The sequence below is a fragment of the Petaurus breviceps genome, unplaced genomic scaffold, assembly GCF_028583685.1.
Source record: "Petaurus breviceps papuanus isolate PSGF00001 unplaced genomic scaffold, PetGlider_PUasm1.0 91041, whole genome shotgun sequence".
Classification (NCBI taxonomy): domain Eukaryota; kingdom Metazoa; phylum Chordata; class Mammalia; order Diprotodontia; family Petauridae; genus Petaurus; species Petaurus breviceps.
In genome coordinates, this window is record NW_027187400.1 from 37915981 (window position 1) to 37941890 (window position 25910).

The 25910-nt window shown below is 38.3% G+C and overlaps 1 protein-coding gene across 1 annotated transcript in view; it reads left to right on the top strand.

The window, feature by feature from the left end:
- GNB1 (G protein subunit beta 1) overlaps window positions 1–25910 on the top strand; it is a 116476-nt gene that overhangs the window by 59288 nt on the left and 31278 nt on the right. The window contains exon 3 of the mRNA XM_069079621.1: window positions 21590–21695. Within this exon, the coding sequence (XP_068935722.1) occupies window positions 21639–21695 (57 nt within the window). The 5' untranslated portion in view covers window positions 21590–21638. The remainder of the gene's footprint in view (window positions 1–21589; window positions 21696–25910) is intronic.

The window sequence follows — 25910 nt, forward strand, 5'->3', positions numbered from 1 at the left end:
CAGTAGCCTTTCAGGATTCTTTAACATGCACATGTAGCAAATGAAGAATGCAACTCAGCCATATCATAAATCTGACACATGTAGAAGAAGATGCTAACTATACAAAACCTCAAACATTGGATTAAAGAAAAAAATTGACTTGCTTTCTTAGGATTTAGGGATTTTTTAGGTGATTTTTAGACTCTGGTCTCTTCAAACTTTTCCATATATAGCTTTTTAAACTGAGGCCGTTTTCTTCTCACCATATTTTCTTATAGCTCAGGCATTCAAAATATACTAACATGACCTGAAAGGTAGGATTGTTCTTTTTTAAAATAGACATAGAAGCATTTTAAATATTGAAGGTACCTCTTGAATATGGTCCTTGTGTTATCATTGCTATCTCTGCTACTTCTCCTGCTGGCAAATTACATAAAAGGCAGCCCAAGGATAGGTGTAAAGGCAAGCTGGCCTCCTTTGCCACAGATAATGATAGGGATTGTGTATGGCTTAATGGCATGGATAGCAATCTCAGAGTTTCTTTACCATGAACTGGTAATACTATGCTAGTTCCTACTCTGTATTAGTGCTGCCTTCCTGAATCCTAGATGTATAGAAGGTTTCAGCTGCAGGTCAGATGAAAAGATCCCATGGTCTTCAGGGTACAGTAACAGAGCAGGTGGTGATAATATCTTCTTTTATGCCATGTCCACTGATGTTGTTATATCTGTTTCTGATTTCAACCCTTTGTTGAGCCCAAGGACATTGTTGGTGAGAATTTTCTCGTCCGGGTCTTGAGTAGCTGTTGCTTCCAAGGAGGCAGGGCTTCAGTGCCTACAAAGACCAGGTTTCATCTCCTAAGGAGTTGCTTTCCAGGACCAGTGGTACAGAGAAGTGCTGCCTGCCCTTTGGCCACAGTTGGTCAGCAATTGGTGGTGGACCATTTCTTCAGTGATTGCTCATTTCATTGGTGGCTACGGGGACTCTGACCTTAGAAACAAGGGTCGTAGTCTCAGGGTGGGGGGCCCTCGCTTTCTTGCTGCTGTTTGTCCTTCATTTTTGAAGACGACCATGACATCAGGGAGGGGATGCCATGATGTGCATAAGAATTGTATTTGAGTGAAAAAGGGCTGTACAAGGTCACCAGCCTCACTTTCACCTCCAGAACCATCTGGGTCCAGTTGCCAAATAGAGATCAGGAGATGAAAGACTGACTCAGAGGGGAGGTGATGGTGAAAGGGGTGGCAGTTTGCCTTGCCCAGAAGATGCTTCCTTCTTTCTCTTGTGGTACCTTGCTTCTTCAGCAAGCCAGACTTTTCTGTAGTTAGTGGGCATGACTGGCCCCCTTCCAGTTGCTTTTCCAAATGATGACTATATGGAGCAGACTACAAGAGGGGTCGATGAATGCATCTCTTTTCTTTTGTGCAGTGGTGGAGGGCTATGAGTGTGGAATGCTGTACATGATGTCCTTCTGGATATATGTGCTGCTTAGTGTTTCTGACCTTTTTCCCCCCTTTAATTCTTCGGGTTTTTTGTTTCTAATTTCCTTTTTTATAGTAAACTAAACAATTCTCAATAAACATCTTAATAGGGCGGCTAGGTGGCACAGTGAATAGAGCACCGGTCCTGGAGTCAAGAGGACCTGAGTTCAAATTCAGAAAAAAAGAGACTCATATATAAGATAGTAATGAGATTCTTGTGTCACCTACATTTCCCAGGGTATTCCCCCGCCCACCACTCCTGCAGAGAGCCATTTCTATAATGAAGAATTAAAAAGGGGATAAAAATTTCAGCAAAACTAATATGCAGCAAAAAATGTCTGGCATCACACGCAACGTTCCCCAAGCACAGTCCTTGACCCTGGCAGATAAGTGATTAGGGCGGTGCCTTTCAGCTCTTCTCTGGGGCACAGTGATATTCTGTTACTTAGGTGCCACAGTTTAGCCATTACCCCAATGAGGGGTGATTTTCTTTGTTTCCATTTCTTTGCTACAACAAAACAGTTTTGCTTATAAATATTTTGATGCTTATAAGGCCTATTATTTTGTCATATACCACATCTTAAAGAATAAAGAATTTACAAATAAGTGTTGTTGTTTTTTTAAAGCAGAAATATTAACTACTTCCTTCACAGACCATAACACAATAAAATAGTAATTAATACAAGCAGCACAAATGAAAATGGAGTTATGGGGCAGCTAGGTGGCTTAGTGAATAGAGCACTGACCCTGGAGTCCGGAGGACCTGAGTTCAAATGCAGCATCAGACACTTAACACACACACACACACACACACACACACACAAAACCTAGCCATGTGACCTTGGCCAAGTCACTTAACCCCAATTGCCCTCCAAAATGAAAAAAAAGAAGAAAATGGAGAGTTAGTAACACACTTCTCAATAATAAGTCAACAGAAACAATGATGAGAAAACATGGTAGAATTTCTGGAATTCAGCTAAAACAATCTTTAGAACAGGAATTTTTTTTTTATTTAAAAAATCTTTTTTTTTTTCTCTTTTTTTGTCTTTATTAATTTCTTTGTTTACTTTTAGTTTACAAGATTCAGTTCCACAATCCCTTGAGCTTCAAATTTTCTCCCACTCCCTCTCTTTCCCAAACAGCTGCTGCCACGCCCCCTCCCCCCACCATGGCAGCATGCAATCAAGTATAGGATCTACAAATACTTTCACATTAGACATTAGTCAGGTTGTAAAGGAGGATTGAAACCAATGAAAGGAACAATGGGAAAGAGGATACAAAACCAAACAAGAAAAAGAAAGAGAGCAGGTAGTTTGCTTCAGTCTGCATTCAAACTCTATTCTTTGTAGTTCTTTCTCTGAATGTAGACATCTCCTTCCATCATGAGTCTTTTGGAGTTGTCTTATAACCTTGCATTGCTGAGAAGAGTCCAGTCTATCAAGGTTGGTCGTCACACATACATTGTGTCTGTAATTGTGTACAAATTTTTCCTGGTTCTGTAAAGCAGGAATCCTTAAAACTTTAAAAAAAAATTTTTGTATCAGAACCCCCTTTGTCAGTCTGGCAGTCTTTCTCAGACTAATGTTTTTAAATACATGGAATAAAACACATAGAATTACAAAAGGAATCAATTCTGTTGAAATATAGTTAACAAAATATTTTTAATAAATTCATGGATTATATCCCTAAAAACAAACACTAGCAAAATAAAAAAGAAATGATTAATGAATGATATCCAGTTTTTAAAATGAGAGAACTAACAAATCCAAAATGAACACAAAAGAGATGTTGACAATTGGAAATAAAATAGATACATTGGAAGCAAAAAAAATATTTTGGAACCAATAAAATTAAAAATTGATTCTTCAGAAATTTTCTACCAACAATTTGAATTTCAAGAATTCATGTATTGTCTACAAAAATTTAAGATATCCCTTTGATATTCATGTCATCAGCAAACTCTTACAGTGCCTAAATTAACAAAACACCATTAGTTAAGAAATCTTACATAATTTCGAAAAATAAATTGAACTAATTATAAATGAGCAAAGAAAAAATGATTCTCAAATTATTTCTCCAAAATCAAGAAGACTCTACAAAACTTTCTTCCTTTGTTCATAGCATGAATATTTACTTAGAAAATCAGCAAAGAAACCGAGATAATTCATAACTAAAGTAACAATTTATAAACTAAAAGTTCGCAAAAATCAGCAGTATTTCTATACAGTAACAAAATCCAGGAGGAAATAGGAATTGAGGTCCATTCAAAATACTCACAAAATGTATGAGAGTCAGCTTACCAGAGAGAGAGGGAGGAGCAGGACCCATCATGTCATCAGTGTGTAGGATACTCTTAATGCACATTAGCTCCCTCTGTCAGACACACGGACCTGTCTGCACACTGGAGTGCTCAGAGAAACAGAGTGAAATGTCATTGGGAAGTAGTTAACAAAATAAGTAAAAATACAGTAAAACCTAGATCACATTACATTTTGGAAACAAGTCAACCTGCAGCCCACAGGAACCTTAATGTTCTTGCAGTCCCTGTTTCTAGTTGAGTTGATTTCACTGCTTAAGAGTACTGAGAGGTCTTGTGACCTCACCCATGGCCAGTGGGTGTCAGAAAGGAGGCTGGTCATGCTACCTCTGCCTGCACAGAGGAACTACAGACTGCTTCTTGAAGAAATGTTGAAACAGGAATGCCTCTCTATGGGGGAGTGTAGGTTGTTGGGAAAATGCATTGTTGTTGGTGGGTTTCAATTGTATCTGAGTGCCTGTGACACTGTTTGGAGTTTTCTTGGCAAAGATGCTGCAGTGGTTTACCATTTCCTTCTCTAGCTCATTTGACAGATGAAGAAACTGAGGCAGACAGGGTTAAGTGACTTGCCCAGGGTCACACAACTAGGACGGTCTGAGACCAGATTTGAACTCGGGGCCTTCTGTCTCCAGGGCCAGGTCTCTGTCTGTGCCACTAACTGCCCAATAGAAAAGTGTAGGTGATACAAAAACAAAAGACCTCAATAAACTTTTTTTTTTTAATATAGTCAAGGATACCTATCCAATGAGTAGGTTAAAAGAGCAAGAGGTGAAGTGTGGATGCATAGCCAAAGTAGAGATTGCTTCGACTGTCCTGTGGTGTCCTTTTCCTTTGCGCTATTTCCACCAAATAAAATGCCATCTTCTCCTCTTCTCCCACCCCCCCCCATTTAATAGTATTTTATTTTTTCCAATTATGTGTAAAGATAGTTTTCAACATTCACTTTTATATGACTTTGGGTTCCAAAATTTTTCTCTCTCTTCTACTCCCCAAGACAGAAAGCAGTCTGATAGAGGTTATACATGTACAATCATATCAAACATATTTCCACATTACTCATGTTTTGAAAAAAGAATGAGAACAAATGGGGAAAACGATGAGAAAGAAAAAAACAAAAAAATAAAGTGAAAAGAGTCTGCTTTGATCTGCACTGAGACTCCATAGTTTTTTCTCTACATGTGGATAGCATTTTCCATCATGAGTCTTTTGGAGTTGTCTTAGGTCATTGTATTAAGTGCCAACTTTTGAAGAGAGGAATTTGATCTTACTCTCTTCTTGTATTTCCCTCTCAGCCTAAGCTCAGTACAGTCCTCTAAGTAAATACATGTTACTTGATTGCCCCCCAAAAGGAGGCTTGATGGTATAAAAAGTTTGTGTATTTCTACAAACCTGTCCCAAGTCATGGAGGTGGGGTGCTCAGAAAGCTCCTCTCCTCGTGGCACGGTTAAGTTACTTACCTCATCTTCCCATGTATATGACAACAACTGTATGACTTAAAGCAAAGTGGGTGGTAATAAGGGGAAAGAGAATGGAATTAGCATCTTAAATAAGTTCCGAGAATGTTCTAGAAAATGAGCAGAAAATATAACTTTAATTTGCTTTGACTTTCCCCAGGAGTTAGCTGAGGTATAATTAAATTCTCCAGATATGAGTTTTCCCAGTGTTTTATTGAGGTAGTTGAGCTTGCTTTTCTAATTTGACTTTGCCCAAAGTCAGGAGCTTCTGTCTTTTGTGAATTACAGAAAATCTAAAAATTCCTTTCCAGTGACATCTATAATAGAAACAAATGAAATCGAATTTGTTTTTCAGTACTTAATGTGAAATTTCTTGTTCTTTAAATGGTCTTTAAAACAGGCATCTCCAGCCTCTAAAAACTTAGCAGCATATTGAAAGGAGTAGTTGGTTTCATCTCCATTAGGAAAGCCATTAGAACCCACTAGCCATGATGCGGCTAGATGACACAGTGAATAGAGCACCAGCCCTGGAGTCAGAAGGACCTGAGTTCAAATGTGACCTCAGACACTTAACACTTACTAGCCGTATGACCTTGGGCAAGTCACTTAATTCCAGTTGCCCTGCCTTCCCCCTCCAAAAAAAAAACTCACTAGCCTGTCTTCTTCTGAACTTTTTAAACTAGTTTCTCCTACCTCTGTAGGAATAGAAGAATATTAAGGAATAGATTCCCTTCAACATTAAAATTATGGCTGCTCATGTTTTGAAATTTTTAAAGTGACAACTTAAACAGCCAAAGCAAATCTTGAGACTAGTTTACATTAAAAAGTACTTACATGCAACTGTTTATACTGTGATAGAGAAAAATATACCAAAGTGGCTTGAATAATTGCAAAGCAATATCAGATATAAAACATAACAAGAGAATAAAATTGAATACAGCATAACCTATTGACTGGGAGAGGATAAGTAGATTGTGGTGCATGGATATAATTGAGTATTACATCATAATGATTCCTCATAAGAAATAATGAACGTGAAAGATTCAGCAATTCTTGAGAATACTTATGAACTAAGTAGAGTATGCAGAACCAGGATAAAAATAGCTAACTTTTATTTATCTAGCTCCTTCTGTGTGCCGGGCTCTGGGCCAAGTGCTTTACAATTATTATCCCATTTGATCTTCACAACAGCCCTGCAAGGTAGGTGCTCCAGGCAAACAGAGGCTAAGTGATTTGCCCAGGGGTCATGTGGTTACTAAGTGCATAAAACTGGATTTGAACCTCAGGTCTTCCTACAACAGGGCCCATGCTCTATCCACTGTACGACCCGGCTGCCCCATTGGGCTACAGAAGTGTAAATGGAAACAATTGAAAAACAAAACTGGACATTGTAATTGTAGTGACCAAACTTGTTCTTAGTGGAGGAGACGTAAGAAATGGTCAATGAATGTAGAACATCACATATACTATCAGCTTTAATGTGTTGGTTAGTTTTGTTGAACTGCTTTTATTTCTATACATCTTTTATTCCTTGTCATAAGAGACAGTTCATTGAGAAGAGTTGTGTTAGGAAATGAAGGCTACACACAGACAAAAGATACCAATTTTTAAAGCGTTTCTTAGTAATTGAAGTGCTTGGGAAAGGGGATTAAATGAATCATTCATCCAAAAATGATTAATGTACCACAATATAGCATCTCTTTGGATTATCTTCTCTTCCTCTTACCGCACCCCTTTCTATCAGGTTAAATACCTCAGGGGGACAATGATTCCTGTGTCTGAATTCTTTGAGTCCTTACTCTTAAAAACTGTAGCGCATGGGGCCCCGCTACTGGGTTTACTTTTTAGTTGGACAGGAGACAACTTTAGCAGAGAACAAAGATAGTCACTGAAATGACCTTGTCAGAACAGTAACTGAAACCTCTCCCCCGTTACCTGAGGTGCATTGTCACATACAGTATCCCCTGCTTCAGAGGGATGAGTGGATGCTTATTGGTTTCACCAGTAGAGAGATAGATAAACACAGGAAATGCAGCACATGTCAGTGAGAGAGTGCTGGCTTGAGTAGTAGGACAGAGGTCTTAACTTCAGGTCACATTCCACCGTGGGCCTCTCTGTAACCCTAAACAGCACCTCAAGCAACCTGCTGGCATTTATCTACTGAGTTACAGCTGGAGTGTGAGCCCATACTTGATGAAATCACTGGTGCTTGATATATTCACATGTTACCCAAAGAAGACTTCCTACAGGAGGTGAATTTAGGTTCATACTACAATACACAAGATATTTTGCTCCCAAGGAAGTCTGGATTGAGCCCATCATGGGAGACATATTACCAGAAGGAAGCTATTCTTCTTGCATAGCACGGTAATAGAATGAATCAGCCAACAGAGTGAGTACTATTCAGGTTGAATGAGTAAAGAAGTTAGGGGCATGTATCCTTCAAGCTGAAGAGAAGTTGGGCAGAGGCCTGGAGGAATTGAAGTAGAGGTATGTGATAAAAAGGTAGGAGATGGAGGATAAATAAGATGGAAATTAGTGGATGGAGAAGCAGGCAAAAGGAACCATATAATTGGAAAAAATAAAAAAAATTTTAAAAGGGAGAGAGGGAGACTACAAAGTTGGATAATAAGAGGAAGAAACTGGGTCATAGGTAATACGGTAAACTGAAGAAGGATAGGAGATGACCCACCAAGGTGAGGACATGGGGTAGAAAAGATGAGTTTGGGGACTGAGAGGAAACAGCCAGGGGAAGGAGCTGGGGAGAGCCACAGCAGATGTTTAAGACAGGTCAGTGTTTGGATGAGACATTGGGAAAGTGATTTCTACTGCTATCTGTACATGTGTTAACCTTGACAAAGCAGGACAGACTAGGAGGCCCGGTGCCCATGTCACTAAGGGAACATAGGCTTGTGGAAGCTTCTTTGTAGGTGAATGGCAGCCAGAAAGGCAGCTGGTAGACAACTCCACAAACACACCTGTGTCCCTTTTCCATTCCTCTACCAGAACCACCTCAGACTGTGCAGAAGTAATAGCAAAACCTTGCAGGAGAGTGCCTAATGCAGCCCCCGACCAAAAGGACATCAACAACTCACTCTATGCAGCCTTAGAGTAGGAAGCCAAGATGGACTGCCCTCTCTCCTTGCACTTTTTGCTAGTATGAGAGGTTCAGAAAGATTACCCAGCAGATTTTCAGGAACCTGGAAGAAACAGTTTAGATAACAGGGGTAGGGAACCTGCAGCCTCGACACCACATGTGGCCCTCTAGAAACAATCTAAGGATCTCAGATTTCTCATAGTTTGATTGAATCGCGGACATTTAAAACTCAGAGACACAGGCTAAGCCAACTCAGTATTTTTGAGCATGCACAAGATGCAGAGAAAATGACTTGTATCATGACTAGTAATTGTTAGGGCTAGCATTTAGAACTTTGATCTTTACACTCTCATCTGTTCTTTCAATTGTATACTGTATTGCTTCCCTTTTCTAATAGAAGAGCCATTGTTTAAATATCATTTTGGTGGTTTAAGTGTTGCCCATTTAAAACAATGAGTAATGTAATCATATATTTCTAACTTGCACTGAACTTAGCTTTTTAAGAAAGCAATTAGAAGTTCAGGTCATTGAAGTACAATCTGCCCCCACCAGGCTTACATTTGGATGTCTTTCAAAGTAAGAATTAATGACAAGATTTTTTTTTCTTGGTCAACAAGATTAAGAGGATTTAGACTTGAGGCAGAGACCCAATTAGTATATTCAATCTGTTGGCAACCATTTCATTTGAGCCTGTTGAAGAAGCTGTTGAGTTCTTTATTCATAAGAAATCTGTTTTGAGACCTACTACCAGGTTCAAGGGAAACTGAGTAAGTGTGACATTGATGTGCAATTTTTTTAAAGGCTTATGAGGAATCTTTGTTTCTAATATTAAAATTCATGGTAGGCTTATAAACTTGTAGCTAGTATGCTAATTCAAGTTTGGCTTGCCTTAAAGCGAAATTGTTTCTACATTTATATTCAGACTGCCAACACATACCACCTAGCCGTTCAGATGAGTACTCTTTATTTGTGAAGAGTGTATGAGTGCCATTTTATAGGCCCATATCTAAGGCAGCAAAATTCACAGGATAACTTTTCTACTAATATTAGCAGATTTAAACAAAAAACAAAACCTGAGTAACAAATATTTATTCTTTTACATATCATAAAAGACCCTTTTCTATCTGGCACAGGAATTTAAGTTCAGATAAGTTTATGAGCTACAAAAACTTCAGGACAACCAATATACAAATGTTAGTTGTTGTTTTTTTTTTTTAAAGGCCCTTGTGTTTATAAAATTGAGTAGGTTAAATGTTAATTATCTAACCATAGTTGTTATAAGTGACTTATACTTGGAGATCTTAAATGTAAATAAAATTTCAGTTCTGGTGTCCATCAGGTAATTTACTGGATTTTATTTCTGTGTGTGCATGTGTGTGTGTGTGTTCTCATTTTTAAAAGCACACAAGCCTTTGAAATATTATTGAACTAAAGTAAACTGTAGGCTCACATCAAAGTCAAAATAATCATAGGATAGGTGGTGTATATTAACACAGAAAACTTCTTAAAGTAAACATAAATAACACTTCAGAAATAGTGATATAATAGTTCTCATCAGTAGACTATTTTAAAATGTCTTTAGTATTATTAAAATATATGATCTTATAAATAGTATTAAAAGTTTAACTATTTGGGAGTTTACTCCACTTTTACCGCTACCTGGCACTTGGTCTCTTAAATGTGTAAAAAATCTGATTGTTGTTTTTAAGAATAAGAGCATTCATTAGTTAATAGGAAAAAAGTATATCCTGAGAATTTTGTGTGTGTGGGTCCGCATCCCCATTTATTTCTGACCTGGCTGAAGATCAAAAGTTCTTAACTTAAGGCCTGCGCATTTGTTTTTGTTATGGGTTTAAAAAAAAAAACTTTTTATAAATGTATTTTGATATAATTTTCCTTTCTAATCCTATGTATTTTATGCATTTAAAAACATTCTGAGAAGAGGTCCTTAAGCCTTGCCCTGCCACAGGGGTCCATGACATAAAAAAGGTTATGAACCCCTGCATTAGAGCCTAACAGCAGAGTGACCAAAACAATCTGTTCCATCCTTAAATTATCTGGAAAAAAGTCCTGTTGACCGATCTGACTGATATCTTTAGCTCTGGTCAATGTTCTCAGAATGCCACCTTTTAAAACAGTGAGGAATGGGCAATGAGAACTGGCAGAAGAGAACGATCCATTCCTATCGATCTATTGGGTCAGTAAGTATCAAGTTTGTATGTTAGCTATCTTCTAGGTATAGGGAATTCCTGCCGAAATTAATTGAGAGGTAAATTTATTGAAATGACACATCATTTTCAAATGTTCCTGCTTTGAGATCACTTTTCTAGCGAGGTTAAGATTTTGCTAATAAATGTTATTCATATAATTTATAATTTTTGTTTATAATATAAAAACAAACTAAGGAAATTAATCGGTTATATTATTTTGGCTCACTGTAAATATTAAGTTATTGTTTTCTTTGTATTCCATTTCTGTTCTTTTGGCTGTTGTTTTAGTTGTCCTTGTTTTGATTAACTTACATTTTTTGCTTTATTTTTTTTCATTAATTTTGGCTTTTTTGAAAAAATTTTAAACTTAAATGAAAAATGAGAAGAGGAAAAAAAGCCATTGCCATGCACATAGCAGACCATAAGAAGAGATTCAGTATAAAACAGTAAATTTCCATTTCAGTTAAACCTACATAATAAATACTACATGTTTTCACAGCTGCCCAGCTTTTCTTTGCTTATTTGTTAGTTTTCTTTTGTTTTCTGCTGTGCAATATTTTTTACTTAATTTTTTTCTTCTTTCCTCCCATCACCACCCTGAAAAAGGCTACAATTAAGTGTACATATATATATACACATACCTATACATATATGTATATGCACACATATATAGATATCTATAAACATGCACATCTACAAGACTGTACTATGTTTATTTCCTCCTATCATCTGTTTCTCTGAGGGTGGATAGCATCTTCCTTTGTAAGTCCAAATCTTTCCATGTTTTTCTAAATCAACCAGCTCATCATTTCCTATACCACAGCAATATTCCAACCCAATTACATCCTATCTGAGAAATTGAATGAAAGTTTTTCCCCAAATTTTCTGCATTCCTTCTATTCTTGGCTACATAGATTTTATTTATACAAGGAAATTTTCATTTAAAATAATTGAAATTCTTCTTTCTACACTTGAGCAATGCTCTTACCTCATAATATTGTTTAATGTCTCATACTGCTGATTCTCCTTCCTTTACATCTTTTTCCCCTGGTTTCTTTGACGTTCCTGACCTTTTGTTCTTCCAGGTGAACTTTGTTATTATTTTTCTAACTCAGTAAAATAATGTTTTAGTAATTTAATTGGGATGGCATTGAATAAATGGATTAGTTAGGTAAAAATTGTTATTTTAAAGGTTATATTGACTTTACCTACCCATGAACAATATTACTTCATGTATTTAGATCTGAGTTTATTCATATAAAAAGTGTCTTATGGGGCGGCTAAGTGGCTCAGTGAGTACAGCACCAGCCCTGGAGTCGGGAGGACCTGAGTGCAAATCCGGCCTCAGACACAACACACACACACACACACACACACACACACACACACACACTAGCCATGTGACCTTGGGCAAGTCACTTAACCTCAATTGCCCTGCCTTCCCCCTCCAAAAAGCAAAAAAAAAAAAAGTGCCTTATGTTTATGTTCAAATAGTTACTGTGCCTGTTTTGGCAGGTATAATTCTAGTCATTTATAATGTAGAATTAGGACACCATATTTTGTGAATAGCACTAGAATACCTCCTGGGAATATCACACAGCAGGCATTTATTTAATGCCTCCTCATATTCCAGGCACTTCTGTTCAGTGCTAAGGGTGCAGACAAAGTAGAATAGTAGGAATAGTCCCTCCCCTTGAGGAGCTACCATCTAGATAGGAAGCACAGCAGGTGGTAGTTGTAGAGATAGGTATAAAATGGGTACAGGATGGTCTGAAGGGAAAGCCCTTAGCAGCTGGTGAGTTCAGTGCACATTTCTTGTAGAAGGAGGTGCTTGATTGAGTTGAGTCTTGAAGGAAAATGGGGATTTTGTGTCAGAGGGGAGATGACAGTGCATTCCAGGTAGGGGACTATATGTAAGGAATAGAATGAAGGCCAGAGGGACTGGGTTCTGCTATGTGTGAAGATAGGGTGAGGCTAGGTTGTTGAAGAGCATTCTGTGCCAAACTCAGGAATTGTATTCAATCCCAAGGGTAATAAGGAGCCATTGGAGAATATTGAGTAGAGGGTATGACATGATTATTGTATGCTTTGCATTTTTAGAAATCACTTTGGCAGCAAGGTGGAGAATAGATTGTAATGGCATGAATTGGACGGCCAGTCAGGAGCTATTTCAGGAGACGAAGTGAGAGATAATAGCTATGATGGTCATGACTGCTGTTGGAGAGAGGAGGGTGGTTCTGAGAGAAAATGTTGCTTGTTAGAACAATAAAAGAACTACAGAAAAGTCTGGATTTCCTGTGGAGTGGCTGAGGAAAGGATAGGATCATAGCACTTGGATCTGGAAGGAACCTTGGAAATCATCTGGTTCCACTAGTTCCACTTCATAGATCCTGAAAACCAGAAGATCCCACACAGCTAGTGAGGGGTGGAGGTGCTCGCTCTGGCTGCAGCTCCATGAGGGGTTTCCCCTTGGTCCTATCTGGAGCTTTGCTACAATGAACACTAATACGGCTTACGGAGGTAGTTCTCCGGCCACTTATTTTGGGCTATAACGATGACGATCACCACAGCCCAAGGAGAGGCAAAGCATTCCTTCCCGTGGCTGATCGACCGCTGAATGAAGTTTCTAATGGAAAATCTCTTGGAAGCAAGGATAAATGAAACATGATGATAAATATGGGTCAGAGAGGAGAGCAGACTATTTAAGACTCTCAGCAGAATCTGTCTTAGTGGATTGGAACGTCTAAGTGCGCTGATTCATCACTCTTAGAGCTTAACAATGACATTGGAACTGGAAGAGAGAAGAAATTGACATCTACATAAACGTGATAGTACAGCTTTCCTAAGGCTTTGGAGGACAAGGGATGGTGATGCGAAATAGAACAGACTGAAAGTGAGTAAAATCTAAGTCTGTATACATGGCCTTCTCTGCTCCTAAGGGCGAGGTGAATTTATTCATAGTTGTAGTTCGTGGTATCATGTTATCTTCACCTGAGGGCTTGTAAGAGCTTTGGAGGTTGGTTTGCTTGTTTGGGGGCATTGTGAAAGTATCATAAATTGCTATTTATTGAGTACCTGTGCTTAAATAATTTAGCTATATTTCCAAATTTCAAAACAGTTGTTTTTCTATATGAAACTATTCATCTAAGCTAAATCATTTTGTTATGGGAATAGAAAATACTAATCTTGCCAGTTTTCTGTAAGTTGGAAGTGTGGATTGATGCAGTTGTTTTGGGGGGGTTTTAAACATCATAGTTAAAGGAAATCTTGGTGGATGATAGCCTTCCCACCATCATTACAATATAAGTTCCTTCAAGGTACAATCATAGAAGAAGCAAACCCTTTGAATCTGATACAACAAACATTTGTTAAGCTTTAAGTGCCTTCTACATGTGAGGCAATGAGGATGCGAAGAAAAAGAGTATTCTCTGTCTTCCAGAAGTTTGTATTCTGATGAAGAGGTGCAAGTGCGTGCACACGCATACACACATGCACACACATAGTACAGAGTATCTTAACAGGGGCAGAATAGGAGGATGACAGCCCAGGTGTGCCTTGAGGTACCGTAGGGACTCTACAAGGCAGCTGAGGAGAGAGCACCCAGGGCTTTCCAGATGTGAAAGAACCAAAGATTGAGAGTGGACCGTGAGCAAACCAAGTCAACTGGAATAGAGAGTATAGTAAAGGGGAAAGTCTTATCAGACAAGACTGGAAGGGTAGGTAGGAAAGCTTTAAATGCCAATTTAGGGATTTTCTATTTTATCTTAGAGACAGGAAGAGACCACTGAAAGGTTTTGAGTTGGGGAATGACATAGTTTATAGAATTATTCTTCTGGATCTGAATGGGACCTTTAATAGAGATCATCTAGTCTAAACTCCCTTATTTTATTTTAGAGGTGAGAAAATTGAGGCCCAGAAAGATAAATAGTAAAGCCAGGCTTCTAGATCAGGTCTTAGTATTCCCAAATTACACTTGAGATCTGTGCTTTGGGAAAACCATTTGGTAGCTGGGTGGAGGATAGATTGGAAAGGTCAGTAGTGTAGTAGTCTAGGCAAGAGGTGAGGAAAGGTGGTGACTGCGTGAGTTGAATGAATGCCAAAGACCCTGTGGATCTTGGCTCCTGATTGAACATGGAGGGTGAGTGATAGCTTATGGGAACTGTAAATGGTCATGGCAATTTCTTACTGAATTCCATTTTGTGGTTGTGTGCTGCCCTTCATATGAATGTGAAAACCTGACTTTCAATATAATACTGACATTACATTAGTTTTTGGGGTAGTGACAGACTACCCCAGCAATCAGGCTGCTCTGTGAGTACCTTTGCCTCGGCCCAGAAACAGGGTTGATCAGAGTTAGAGGTGCAGTCTTATAGCCCCAAAAATTATCTGCCTAGGAGGCTGATAAAACCTGTGACCTTGGCCTCATTACAGTCATACTCTAATCAACTCAGCTAACCATCCAGGCACACATATGTCTTTTTAAAAGATTATCCCTGACCTTAAAATAATCCTGATTAGAATTATTCCCAACACCATCATTCCTGAAGATAAAACTATTACATTTTATGCTTTAACCTCTTTGGTAAGCACTGTGACAATGGAAAGCATAGTCCTGGTTTGGTTTGGTTTGGTTTGGTTTGGTTTGGTTTGGTTTGGTTTGATTTTCATTTGAGGGTATATCCTTTAGCACAAAGCAGAGTGAGCTCATACTTCTGAATTTCAAAGAAACAAAAAAAGACTGGCAATAGATTCTTCCTCACTGTCGAAACCCCCCCCCCCATTAATTGATAGAAGAAAAAGGCAATAGTCTTAACTCAGTGTCATGTTCTTTTTTTTTTTTAAAGCAATTGGGATTAAGTAACTTGCCCAAGGTTACACGGCCAGTTATTTTGTGTAGGTGTTAAGTATCTGAGGCCAGAACCATCCTGGGTCCTCCCGCCTCTGGGGCGGGCGCTCTTACTCCCTGCGCCACCTAGCTGCCCCTGTCATATTCTTTTTGTGATTTAAAAGCCATTCTGCAATGGTCAGGAAGTTTTTGAGGCTCCATTGATGAGCTGTGATGTCACATTGCATTTATTAGATGCTTACATGTGGATTGCTCTTATTAATCCTCTAGCATGCAAGCAAAATGTTGTTTTCCATCTCTAGACTTTGAACAGAAAGAGAAAAGTAGCTCCTGAAGTGGAGCTTCTCTTACCATATGAAAAATCCTATTAAATTTGTGTTGTTGAAGTTTATGAAGTTCAAATAGATGATTATAAAGAATAGGTGGTGTTTCATAATTCATAGACCTTTAGTCTCATGCAGTAAGATGGATGATGATTAGTTTTATTATGCTAGGGATTAAAACTATTCACAAGAGGTCATATTTAGAACTGTGGTTCCTTTAAGTTTGAAGATACCTTCTTAAATAGACTATACCATCAGTAGCCACCTTTCCATGCTTTTTCCATTAACAGTCACACTCTTGGGGCGGCTAGGTGGCACAGTGAATAAAGTGCCAGGCCTGGAGTCAGGAGGACCGGAGTTCAGTTCTGGCCTCAGACACTTAACACCCACACACAAAAACTAGCCGTGTAACTTGGGCAAGTTACTTAACCCCAATTGCCCTCAAAAAAAAAAAAACGATCACACTCTTGCTTATTCCATTCATATTTGTTGCACAACCACAGACTCAAGGTTTGGCGCATAAGCACTTTGGACTTCATGGACATCTAGTGCTCTGCCAGGTGCACAGGGAGATACAAAGATTGAATAAAGCCTAAGGCCCAGCTTTTATGAAGCTTACTGTCTGGTAGGAGATTGTGGCACATACCCAGGTCTTACAAAAGCTAAAACAAGTGCATAAGAGGTACTTCTTTACACTTTGTTTGAGTAAGGAGGAGAAGATCACTGACTAGGAAGATCAAGGAATGCTTCATTGAAGAAGGCCATCGGAGCTGAGTTTTACAAAACAATTTCAATGGGCACAGGTTTGGAAAGGGTAGATGGAGAGGGCTTCTAGGTATATGAGACAGTGTGAGCAAGGACAAGATTGGGGAAACAGGGTGTACAGTAAATACTGTGAAATAAGACTGGAAATTTAAGATGGGAACAGATTGTGCAGCATCTTGAACATTAGTCTGAGGCGAGAAAGGCAGTATTGTATTGCATAGACTTTATCAGGTATATGACCATAGACAGATCTTGTCATCTTCATCCACCCTTATTCACTAAACTGCAGTGGTTCCCTTTTGTACAACCAAAAATATCATTCCTTAAAGCTCTTCATTACCAGACCTTTCTGACTTTCCCAGTCTTCTTATACCTCACTCTATTGTCTTGTGACTCTAGACACTTTATTTTCCTGCCTGCCCCAGTGTATGGAATTTTCTGTCATCTCCACTTCCTGTCTTCCTTCATCTGAGCTGAAAGTTTAACTTCTGCAAGACACCTTTCTCGGTTCCTATTACTAGTCATTGGTGCCTTCCTTCTAGGATTTTGTACCTTGTTGCCTCCCCTGTTGGACTAGGAGCTTCTTGAAGGCAGAAGCTGTTTTTGTTTTTCTTTGTGTCCTGGGACTTAGCGTCTTTCTTGGCCCTTAATAAAAGCAGGCTTTACACCTGTTGACTTGATTGAGGTAACCTTTCAGAGTTTGTTTCTTATCTGTAAAATGTGTATAATAATACTTGTACTACCTGCCCTGTGTGGTTGTTTTGAAAAAGTGCTTTGCAAACCTTTACAGCTATTGAGTTATTAATAATAATGACTTTCATTTTATTTGGTGGGTAGTAGAGCTACTGAAAGTTTTGTGTGGAATCCTGTTATGTGTAAGATAGATGCAGCCGGCTATGTGCATAAGGAAGGTAAATCTCATAGTGGTATCTGTGGGAATAGATTGGAAGGGAGTGAGAGCAGAGGAGGTTCTGGAATAATCCAAATGAGTCTTAATGGGGGCCTGTACTAGCATGTGGGCAGTAGGAATTGGGGAGAATTGACAGGACTAGGCCACTGTACATGAAAGATAATGAAAAACACTAAGTGAGGCTAGAAGCCCATAGAGATAATGGCTGACATCTCTATTGTACTCGGTTCTGTTGAAGGTTATAAAGTGCTTTTATCTCATTCCTGGAGTTCCCACTGATGCATCAAACTCACCTTGTCCAAAACCAAGCTTCTTATCTTTTCCTAAAACATGATTTTTGTATCAGTTCTTGGTATTGCTATATGAGATTGAGAATAGGCACTGTAGAATTTTTTTATTATAAACTTAGTAACAGTTAACAAAAACAAATAATAAAATCTTACATAAAACCCTTAGCATGTTACTGATAAAACAATATAGCAAAATAGTGATGTTTCTTTTTCTTCTCCCTGCACCCCCAGTGTAGCTTTCTAGGTCTGTCTGAATTTTCCACTGCCTTTGATTTTATTTTTGGAGAGATTGTTGTAGTCAGTGCACATGTAGTTCAGCTTTACTTCAAAGCCACTTAGCCACATTCCCAGTAGACCCTTCAACACTTTCTTGTAAGCTTTGTATTTATTTACTGTTTTTCTGTATTGTTATGTCTCATTGATAAATTATAATTTATTCAGCTGTTCTCTTACTAGGCATCTAAGTTTGCTTTTTTTCCCCCACCATTACAAGTATATCTTATTGTGAATATTTTGAGCAGATAAATCCTTTTTATGATTGTTTATTATATTGATTTCAAAAACATTTTCACCAGTCTCCCATTCCACCAAAAAACATACTGCCAGTATTGTTCCCATTGTCCATATGAGGGAAATGAGGTTCCAAGAGGTCAGGTGAGATCCCCCCTGCATCCAAGGGGACTTTTCCTAGGTCTGTTAACATAGGGTGGACCCCAGTTTATCCTCACTATGGACTGGCTTACCTTTTCCAGTCTCGTTTCATTCATGCCATCCTCCACATTGCTTCTCTTGTATCATTCATCTTTTGTTATATTGCAGCTGACTGTTCCTTGTTCACCCATGTGCCTCAGCTTCAAATTCATTTTTTTCTAAATTAATATTCCTTGATTTGCAGCCATAATGTCACCAGAAGACTTCTCATTTTAAAATATGCCTTTTATTCAAAGAGAAGCTTGGATCCATTTGGAGAACTGTGCGATTTCTCAAAGGTGGTCTAGCTCCCTCTCCTATAGTCTTCCAAAATCTAGAGTATATATGTCATATGTCATACATATACTCATCTTTTTTCTTCCTTATCACATATTGTAAGACCTACCTTCACAGCATTGAAGGTCCCAGTCATTCATATCAAGCCTCTGTGCTAAGCTTGTGATTTCCCAAATTTTTCATCTATTTCCTCTTTCTGTCCAGGTGGTCTGTAGTCAACTATAATGACAATATTCATTCTGTTTCTGCCTCTCCTAATCTTTACTCATGTTTTCTATTCTTGTTCTAAATTTCTTCTCACAAATATGTCTTCTCGATAGACAATGCTACTTCACCATCCTCATATCCTCATCCTTCCTTTTACCTCTAAGGTTCTCTTTTGTATATAGAATAACTATGCAGGGCCATATTCTAATTGTAGTTTTAGTCCCCTTGGTCTCTGTGATACTGATGAGGCCAGATTTGCCAATTTATGTTAGGTTTGCTAGTTTACCATATATTACTGGTGTAGATCTCTTTGGTCATGGGCTGCTTTGCTCACTCTTTTCTTGGAAGTAGCCATTAATAAGTCAGGAAGAGGAACCAACAGAGTTAGAGAAGTTAGGACAGAACTGAGAGAGCACAGTGTCCTTGAAACCAAGAGAGGGGATAGCTCCATGGAGGAGGGGCTAGTACTCTCCTGATGTCAAGATGAATGAAGCCTCAGAAACAGGTCATTCTGTACAGTATAAAGTGCTCTGATTGCTAGCAACAAAATATTTAGGTTGTGTGGCTCAAGAACTTATTGTTCCCTGGTAACTTACTGAATCATTTCACTTGTATCTGTGATTAAACTGAGAAGACAGAAAATGCCAAAAGCTTGATGTTACATTCCCCCCCCCTTTTTTTTTTTAAGAATTCTTCTCGATGGAAGAAATATTGACAGTCATTTGAATATTCTTGAATAATTGGGCATGGTAAGGAGAAAAAGAATGTATCCAGTAAAATGTCTTTAGCTGGCTTTAAAAGACCTGGGAACTCTCTAAGTGTCCTCATCCCCATGCCACAGTCCTGCACTCAGAAAAGAACTTTAAAATTCTCTTATGTAAAAATCCTAAACCCTGAGTACATGGTAAAAATAGGTCCTGCCCTTGAGGCGCTTACAAACTAGGAGGAAAAAAAGAATGTCTATACCAGGCAGAAAATGATAGTATGCAGAAGTCAAAAAGAGACATGAGTATGGGGCTGGGGATAAGAGGAATGGCTTCTAACTGGAAAGCTCGGTGAAGCTAGTGATATCTGGACTGAAGGGTGGGAAGGATTTCAACAGTTACATCTCATGGAGTCACAGACTTGGGATTGAAAGGAACTTCAGATTAGAAGTCATCTCATTCAGCCCTTTCATTCTACAGAAATGAAAAACAAGCCTTACCTAGTTTATCAAAATCAAAGACAATAAGCAGAGCCAGGATTCAAAGCTGGGTCCTGGGAAGGGGCATATGTGCAAATGCATGGGAGAGAATGGAGCTAGGAAATAGTTACTAGTCCAGTTCAGCTGTAGTGTATTATATGAATGGGAACAGGACTAGAAATGTAAGAGAAACCAGATTGTAGAGGACCTCAGATGCCAGAATTAAAATAAGGAGGTTTGGTTTAGTTTCACTTAAGAACCTATTATATGCCAGGCAGTGAAGTTAATAGGAATTTAAGCAGAGGGGATGAGAGGTTCACCTGTGTGAAAGGGGTAAAAGCTTCACTTCTTGGACTTGTGATTGGTGTTGGAAAGTCTTCAAGACATCTAGTCCAATCCCATGTCTGTTTTGGCTGCTAGGAGGTCTTCTTTCTTCCTTTCTTTTTTTTTTTTTTGGAGGGGAGTGGGGAAGGCAGGACATCCTTCTTGATTCCAAAACTGATTGCTGTCTTCATTTCTTGATGACATTCCAGAAAGTTGAGTTTTCCAATAAGTAATGGTACTCCACCAAATTTCTCATGACAACTCAGTTTTTATTCCCACACACTGTGCAAGATTTCAAGACATGAAAAAGGGCTGTCAGTCAGTGCCTACTGTGTGCCAGGTGTAGTATTAGGATACAAGTAAACAGTGTGAGACAGTCAGGCTTTTCACAAGGAGCTGATGTTTCAGTGGGGAGACAAGTACATATGTAAGTGTGTTTCTCTGTAATAAATACCCATATATGTGTTTATATGTTATCCAATGAACATTATCCTAAGTAGTTTTCTTGTTACTTTCAGTTTTATTTAAATGCATGTATATCAGAGTTCAATCACTTCATGTAAATGCTTTTCTCGAGTTCATTATTTTTTCTCTATTTAACCCATTGCCCTCTTCTAATGTGCTTCTCTGATGTCTCACCATCTCTGGATTTTCAGTAATTGTTCCCAGGGATTGTAAACTCTGGCAAATTCTTCCAAGCTTCATGTCTGAGCTTGGCAACAAGCTGTCATCTGAACACTAGTTTAGCTACTTGCAGAGAAACTCATTACTAAAAGATTGGCCATGAGACAATTAAATTTTTTTTTTTTTGGCCACAGCAACCTTTGAATAATCTGATGGGTTTGAGGTGACAAACAATTATTCATGCCAGTGAAATCAGGAACATTTTAAAGCTAGTCAACCAGCTACCACAAGTTCAGCAATACAAATCCAGAAAATATTCTTAAGTAAAATAAAAATAATTTTGAAAAGAAAGTATTGTATAGTCATAACCACATTTTTAAATCTATAAGAACATTAATTAAGTTACTCTTTTATAGCTTGTTCATGAGCAGTGGCATAGCATGTATTTGCACGAACATACACAGGCTGGTTATGAAGCCAAGACTGTCAAAGTGTTGAATTGTACTCAGCCTTGTCAAAACATTTGTTGTCCTTTGGTAAGCCATTCAGTATTTATATTCATTAATCCTTTGTGTCCATGTTTCTTTTTCAGATCTGTGAATCTTGGAGGTGTCCACAAAGCAAATCTTTAAGATCAGAAAATGAGTGAGCTTGACCAGTTACGGCAGGAGGCCGAACAACTGAAAAACCAAATTAGAGTACGTAACTAAGCATCTCTTCAGACTTGTTCATTGTTCAGATATTGGTGCCATTTTTATCCTTTCCAGGAAAGTTTTGTGATTGTTTGCATAGAAAAAGAAAGGAGAGATGGGGACTGGCCTCAGATAATTGCCAAAGACATTAGAGTTTCTCTTCTCATGAATTGGATATCCTAAGTAAACATAGATCTTTATTTCTTTAACATTTAAAAGTACTTCCTTGTGTTGTTCAGTCTTAACCTCAGCTTTTTTATTTTATGTTACTACCAACCAATTCTCTCATTTTGGATTTTCTTGGCAAAGATACTAGAATGAGTTGCCATTTCCTTCTTCAACTCATTTTACAGATGAGGAAACTGAGGCAAGCAGGTCAGGTGACTTGCCTAAAGTCACACAACTAGTATGTGTCTGAAGCAGGCTTTTGAAGTCAGGAAATTGAATTCACTCTATCCACTGTGCCACCTACTTTCCCCAGTCGTTGATTAGTTATATCTGATTCTTTGTGACCCTGTGGACCAACTGTCCATTGAGTTTTCCTGGCAAAGATATTGGAGTGTTTTGCCCTTTCCTTCTCTGTTTTTAGGTAGGAGTTAAGTGATTTGCCCAGGATCACATGGTAAGTGTGTGAGCTCAAATTTGAACTCTGATCTTTCTGACTCCAGACACAGTGGATAGTGCTGGACCCAGAGTCAGGAAGACTCATTTTCTTGGGTTCAAATCCAGCCTCAGATACTCACTAGCTGTGTGATCTTGGGTGAGTCAGTTAATCCTCTTTGCCTCAGTTTCCTCATCAGCAAAATGAGCTGGAGAAGGAAAAGGCAGAACCATTCCAGTATCTCTGCCAAGAAAAACCCAAATGCAGTCACAGAGAGTCACACACACCTGAGCAACAGCAAATGCCCAGCCAGATCCACCTGAGGGATCTCATGAGATAGAAGCAGCAAAGGAGACATGGCATTTTAAAATCTGTTTGGTTTTATAGACCATTCAGCTTTGAAAACACCTGATAGGAAGGTTTTCAAGGGGCGGCCAGGTGGCTCAGCGAGTAAGAGCACTGGCTCCAGTGTCGGGATAACCTGGGGATAAAATCTGGGCTCGGATACTTAGCACCACACCCAGAAATAACTGGCCGTGTAACCTTGAGCAAGTTACTTAACCCCGATTGCTTTTAAAAAAAATTTTTTTTTAAAAGAAGGTTTTCAAACCTAAACAGCAGCTAAATCGAGGAGCTTTATTAAAGAATTTCCACGTATAGGAATTTCCTGCTTAAAGAGATTGCCAGAGCTTAAGAATTTTAGAGCTCTAGAAGTAGGAGTCATTTCCAACTGAAGATCAGATAAATTGATTTTCACATCTCTTTTCAAGGATCTGTTGTGTGATGTGAGAGATACACAGACACTATATTAAAAGATAATATATAAAATAAAATTTAGCCTGAACAGTAGTTTTTAATACCCTTAATGAAAATTACCCCCTTGACATGTGCCTCTGATGTAAAAAATATTCAGCTAAATTAAAAGGAGACAGTGGGCCTAAAATGACACTTGAGGCTTCCTTCACTTCTTGCTCCTGTCCTGTATTATAGGGAAATTTACACTACAAGGAGATGCTATTAATCTTAATAGTATAGTAAGTAATAAGAAGAGGAAAAAATAGCTCCAGGGCATGTAGATAGATTTGCTGAAACTGAAAATGTTTACTAGCCTTTGGTCTCTTGAATTTATCTGAACCATCTATTTGGCTTCCATAGATCAACTGAACATCTTTTTATACTGGTATGTTCATAATAAAAACATACATTATCAAAATAAGATTTAATTTCAGAAGGAATGATCCAGGGCATAATGAAAAGCATGCAGGATTGAGAGTTAAATTAACTGGGTTCCAATCCCACTCTGCTCCTCTTTGTGTGACAGGTCACTGAAGCGCACTTCTTCTGATTGGAGCGCATCAGTTCATTCTGTGTGCCCAGACTTTTACAAGCTCCCTTCACACTCCAAGTCAGTTTTCTTTGCTGGTTCTCTTTATTGGTCTGATATGCTTGTAGTGTTACAACCAATGCAGAGAAAGTGCAAGAGGGCAGATACAGGCTGAGAAAGGTACACTTAGAGGACCAGGGAGCAAAGCTGGTCATTTGACCACTTTGTTCATTGTATAAGATGAGACTTCCTTTGCTTCTGATAATGAGTATATTAAAACCTCAAGATGAAACGAAATCAGAAAAAGTAAAGTAAGGAAAACAAAATGGATGCATTTATATGCTCTAGCCGGTAGTGATGAGGCCTCTGCTCATATATACTCCCTGTTCAGCATTTGTTTTTCTTGATTTCAAACCCTTGATTTCTGCTGTTAACACATGCTGATTAATGTCCAGAATGTATACTGGCCTGTCTTTGGTTTAAAAATCTGTTCTTCAAATGGTTAAAGAATTCATTTGTTTCTAGGTGCACAGATCCATTCAGCCCCTGACAAAAATGTGGTTTTAAAAACCCTGCCTTTCTAAGATTTTCCCCAACCTGACAAATTAAGCTACATTTCATTTCTGTTTAAAGCACCAGTCAGTATATTTTGGCAGTCTAGAATCTTATCCAGAGCTGTAATGGTACCACTTCATGCTAATCTAATTAGTTTTGTGTAAGGGATTTTTCTCCCTTCTTGTCAAAAGTATTAAGCTGCCAGCCACTCACCCCTTTACAGTAAAATTGACAGGGAATTATCTCAAAATTTAGGATGGAAAACATGGAAATCTGAATTTGGCGGTTGTTTAGGGCCATCTTAAACATTTACCAGCAATAACTGGCTTTAATGTAAAGTTTACCAATAAGTGTTGTGTTAAATTGAAAACTCAAGCCTTATCCAGTACTGATAGAATATGGTTTGGCTTTGCCTCTGTCCTTTTTGTGTTATGTTTATATCAACCAACAAAAATACAAAATTAAATTTTAAAATCAAATTTCATAGAAGATGCAGATGTTATAAGACCTACCAGATGTCTGTTGTAGAAACTGCAGCTGGAAATTTTGCATTTCTTCCTATTTTTGATCAGGAGACTGGGGGGGAATTAATGAGAGAAGTTGCAGTTCATGTGTGTCTGACATATAAATTGGATAAAAATTCCCACTATGACAAGTACATATGAGATGAATTCTTTCTTCCAAACCGTAAAATTGATCCTTAGATTCCCCAGAAGACAAAGTTAGACTTCAAATAGCCACCAGCCTTTTTAGTGAATTAAGTCAAAGAGTTCATGAGAACAATTTAGAACTTTAAATGACATCTCCCTCTTTAAAAGGAAAAAGAATAGAGCATATTTGGGGGAAGGGGTATTCAGTAGGCTCACTATCATAGGGTGGGGGGTAGGGGAAAGACGGGGAGAAAATTTGTAACTCAAAATATTGTGGAAATGAATGTTGAAAACTAAAAATAAATAAAAGATTTTTTTTTAAGGCAAAAAGGACCGTAGAAATCACTATCATTCATGCCTTCATTATCCAGAAGATCCAACTGAAGCCTGTAGAGGTTATTTGCCCAGATTTACAATGAGTTCATGGCAAAACCAGAACTATCAGGTGTCTTGACTCCCTTACTCTCATCTTGTTTTCTTGCCACCCACACTAATCTCAGTGTAATTAATTTAAAATGTTAGAACTTCAATCACTGTGAATAAAGAGAATCTGATAGATTATGAAAACTTGAAAAAGTATAGTTGTGTATTGAGATAATATGATTTGAGTGCCTGCTGAAATGGAAAGGGACATTATGGTAACACAAGAGATGAACTGCTCTGAACTCTTGGGGTTCATTTCTGTCCTCAGTAGAGTCGAGCAAAGTCCACCATTCATATTTAAATGATGGCTCAGACAGTCAGCCTGGTGGTTTTGGTGGGGAGCAGCCAAGAAGAAGAAGTGATAAACATGAATTTAATGGTCTAAATGTTTTTTCATTCTGCTATAATTTAAATTCTAAGCCAGTATAATCAGTAGTGCTTCAAACACAACTTATAATCGAGGTCTGTGAATAAAATGCTAATCTTTCTTAGCTGGTATATTCCATATACAGGAAACTCCATTTACCTGCATATTATCTAGTTATGGAGGTACAGTACTAGCTTGTGTAAGTAATTTTAAAATGGATATTATTTTCTCCTGTCTTCATTAATTTTAAATTCTTTTAAACAATTATCAAAGCCTGGCTCCAATAAAAATCCTACTTCCT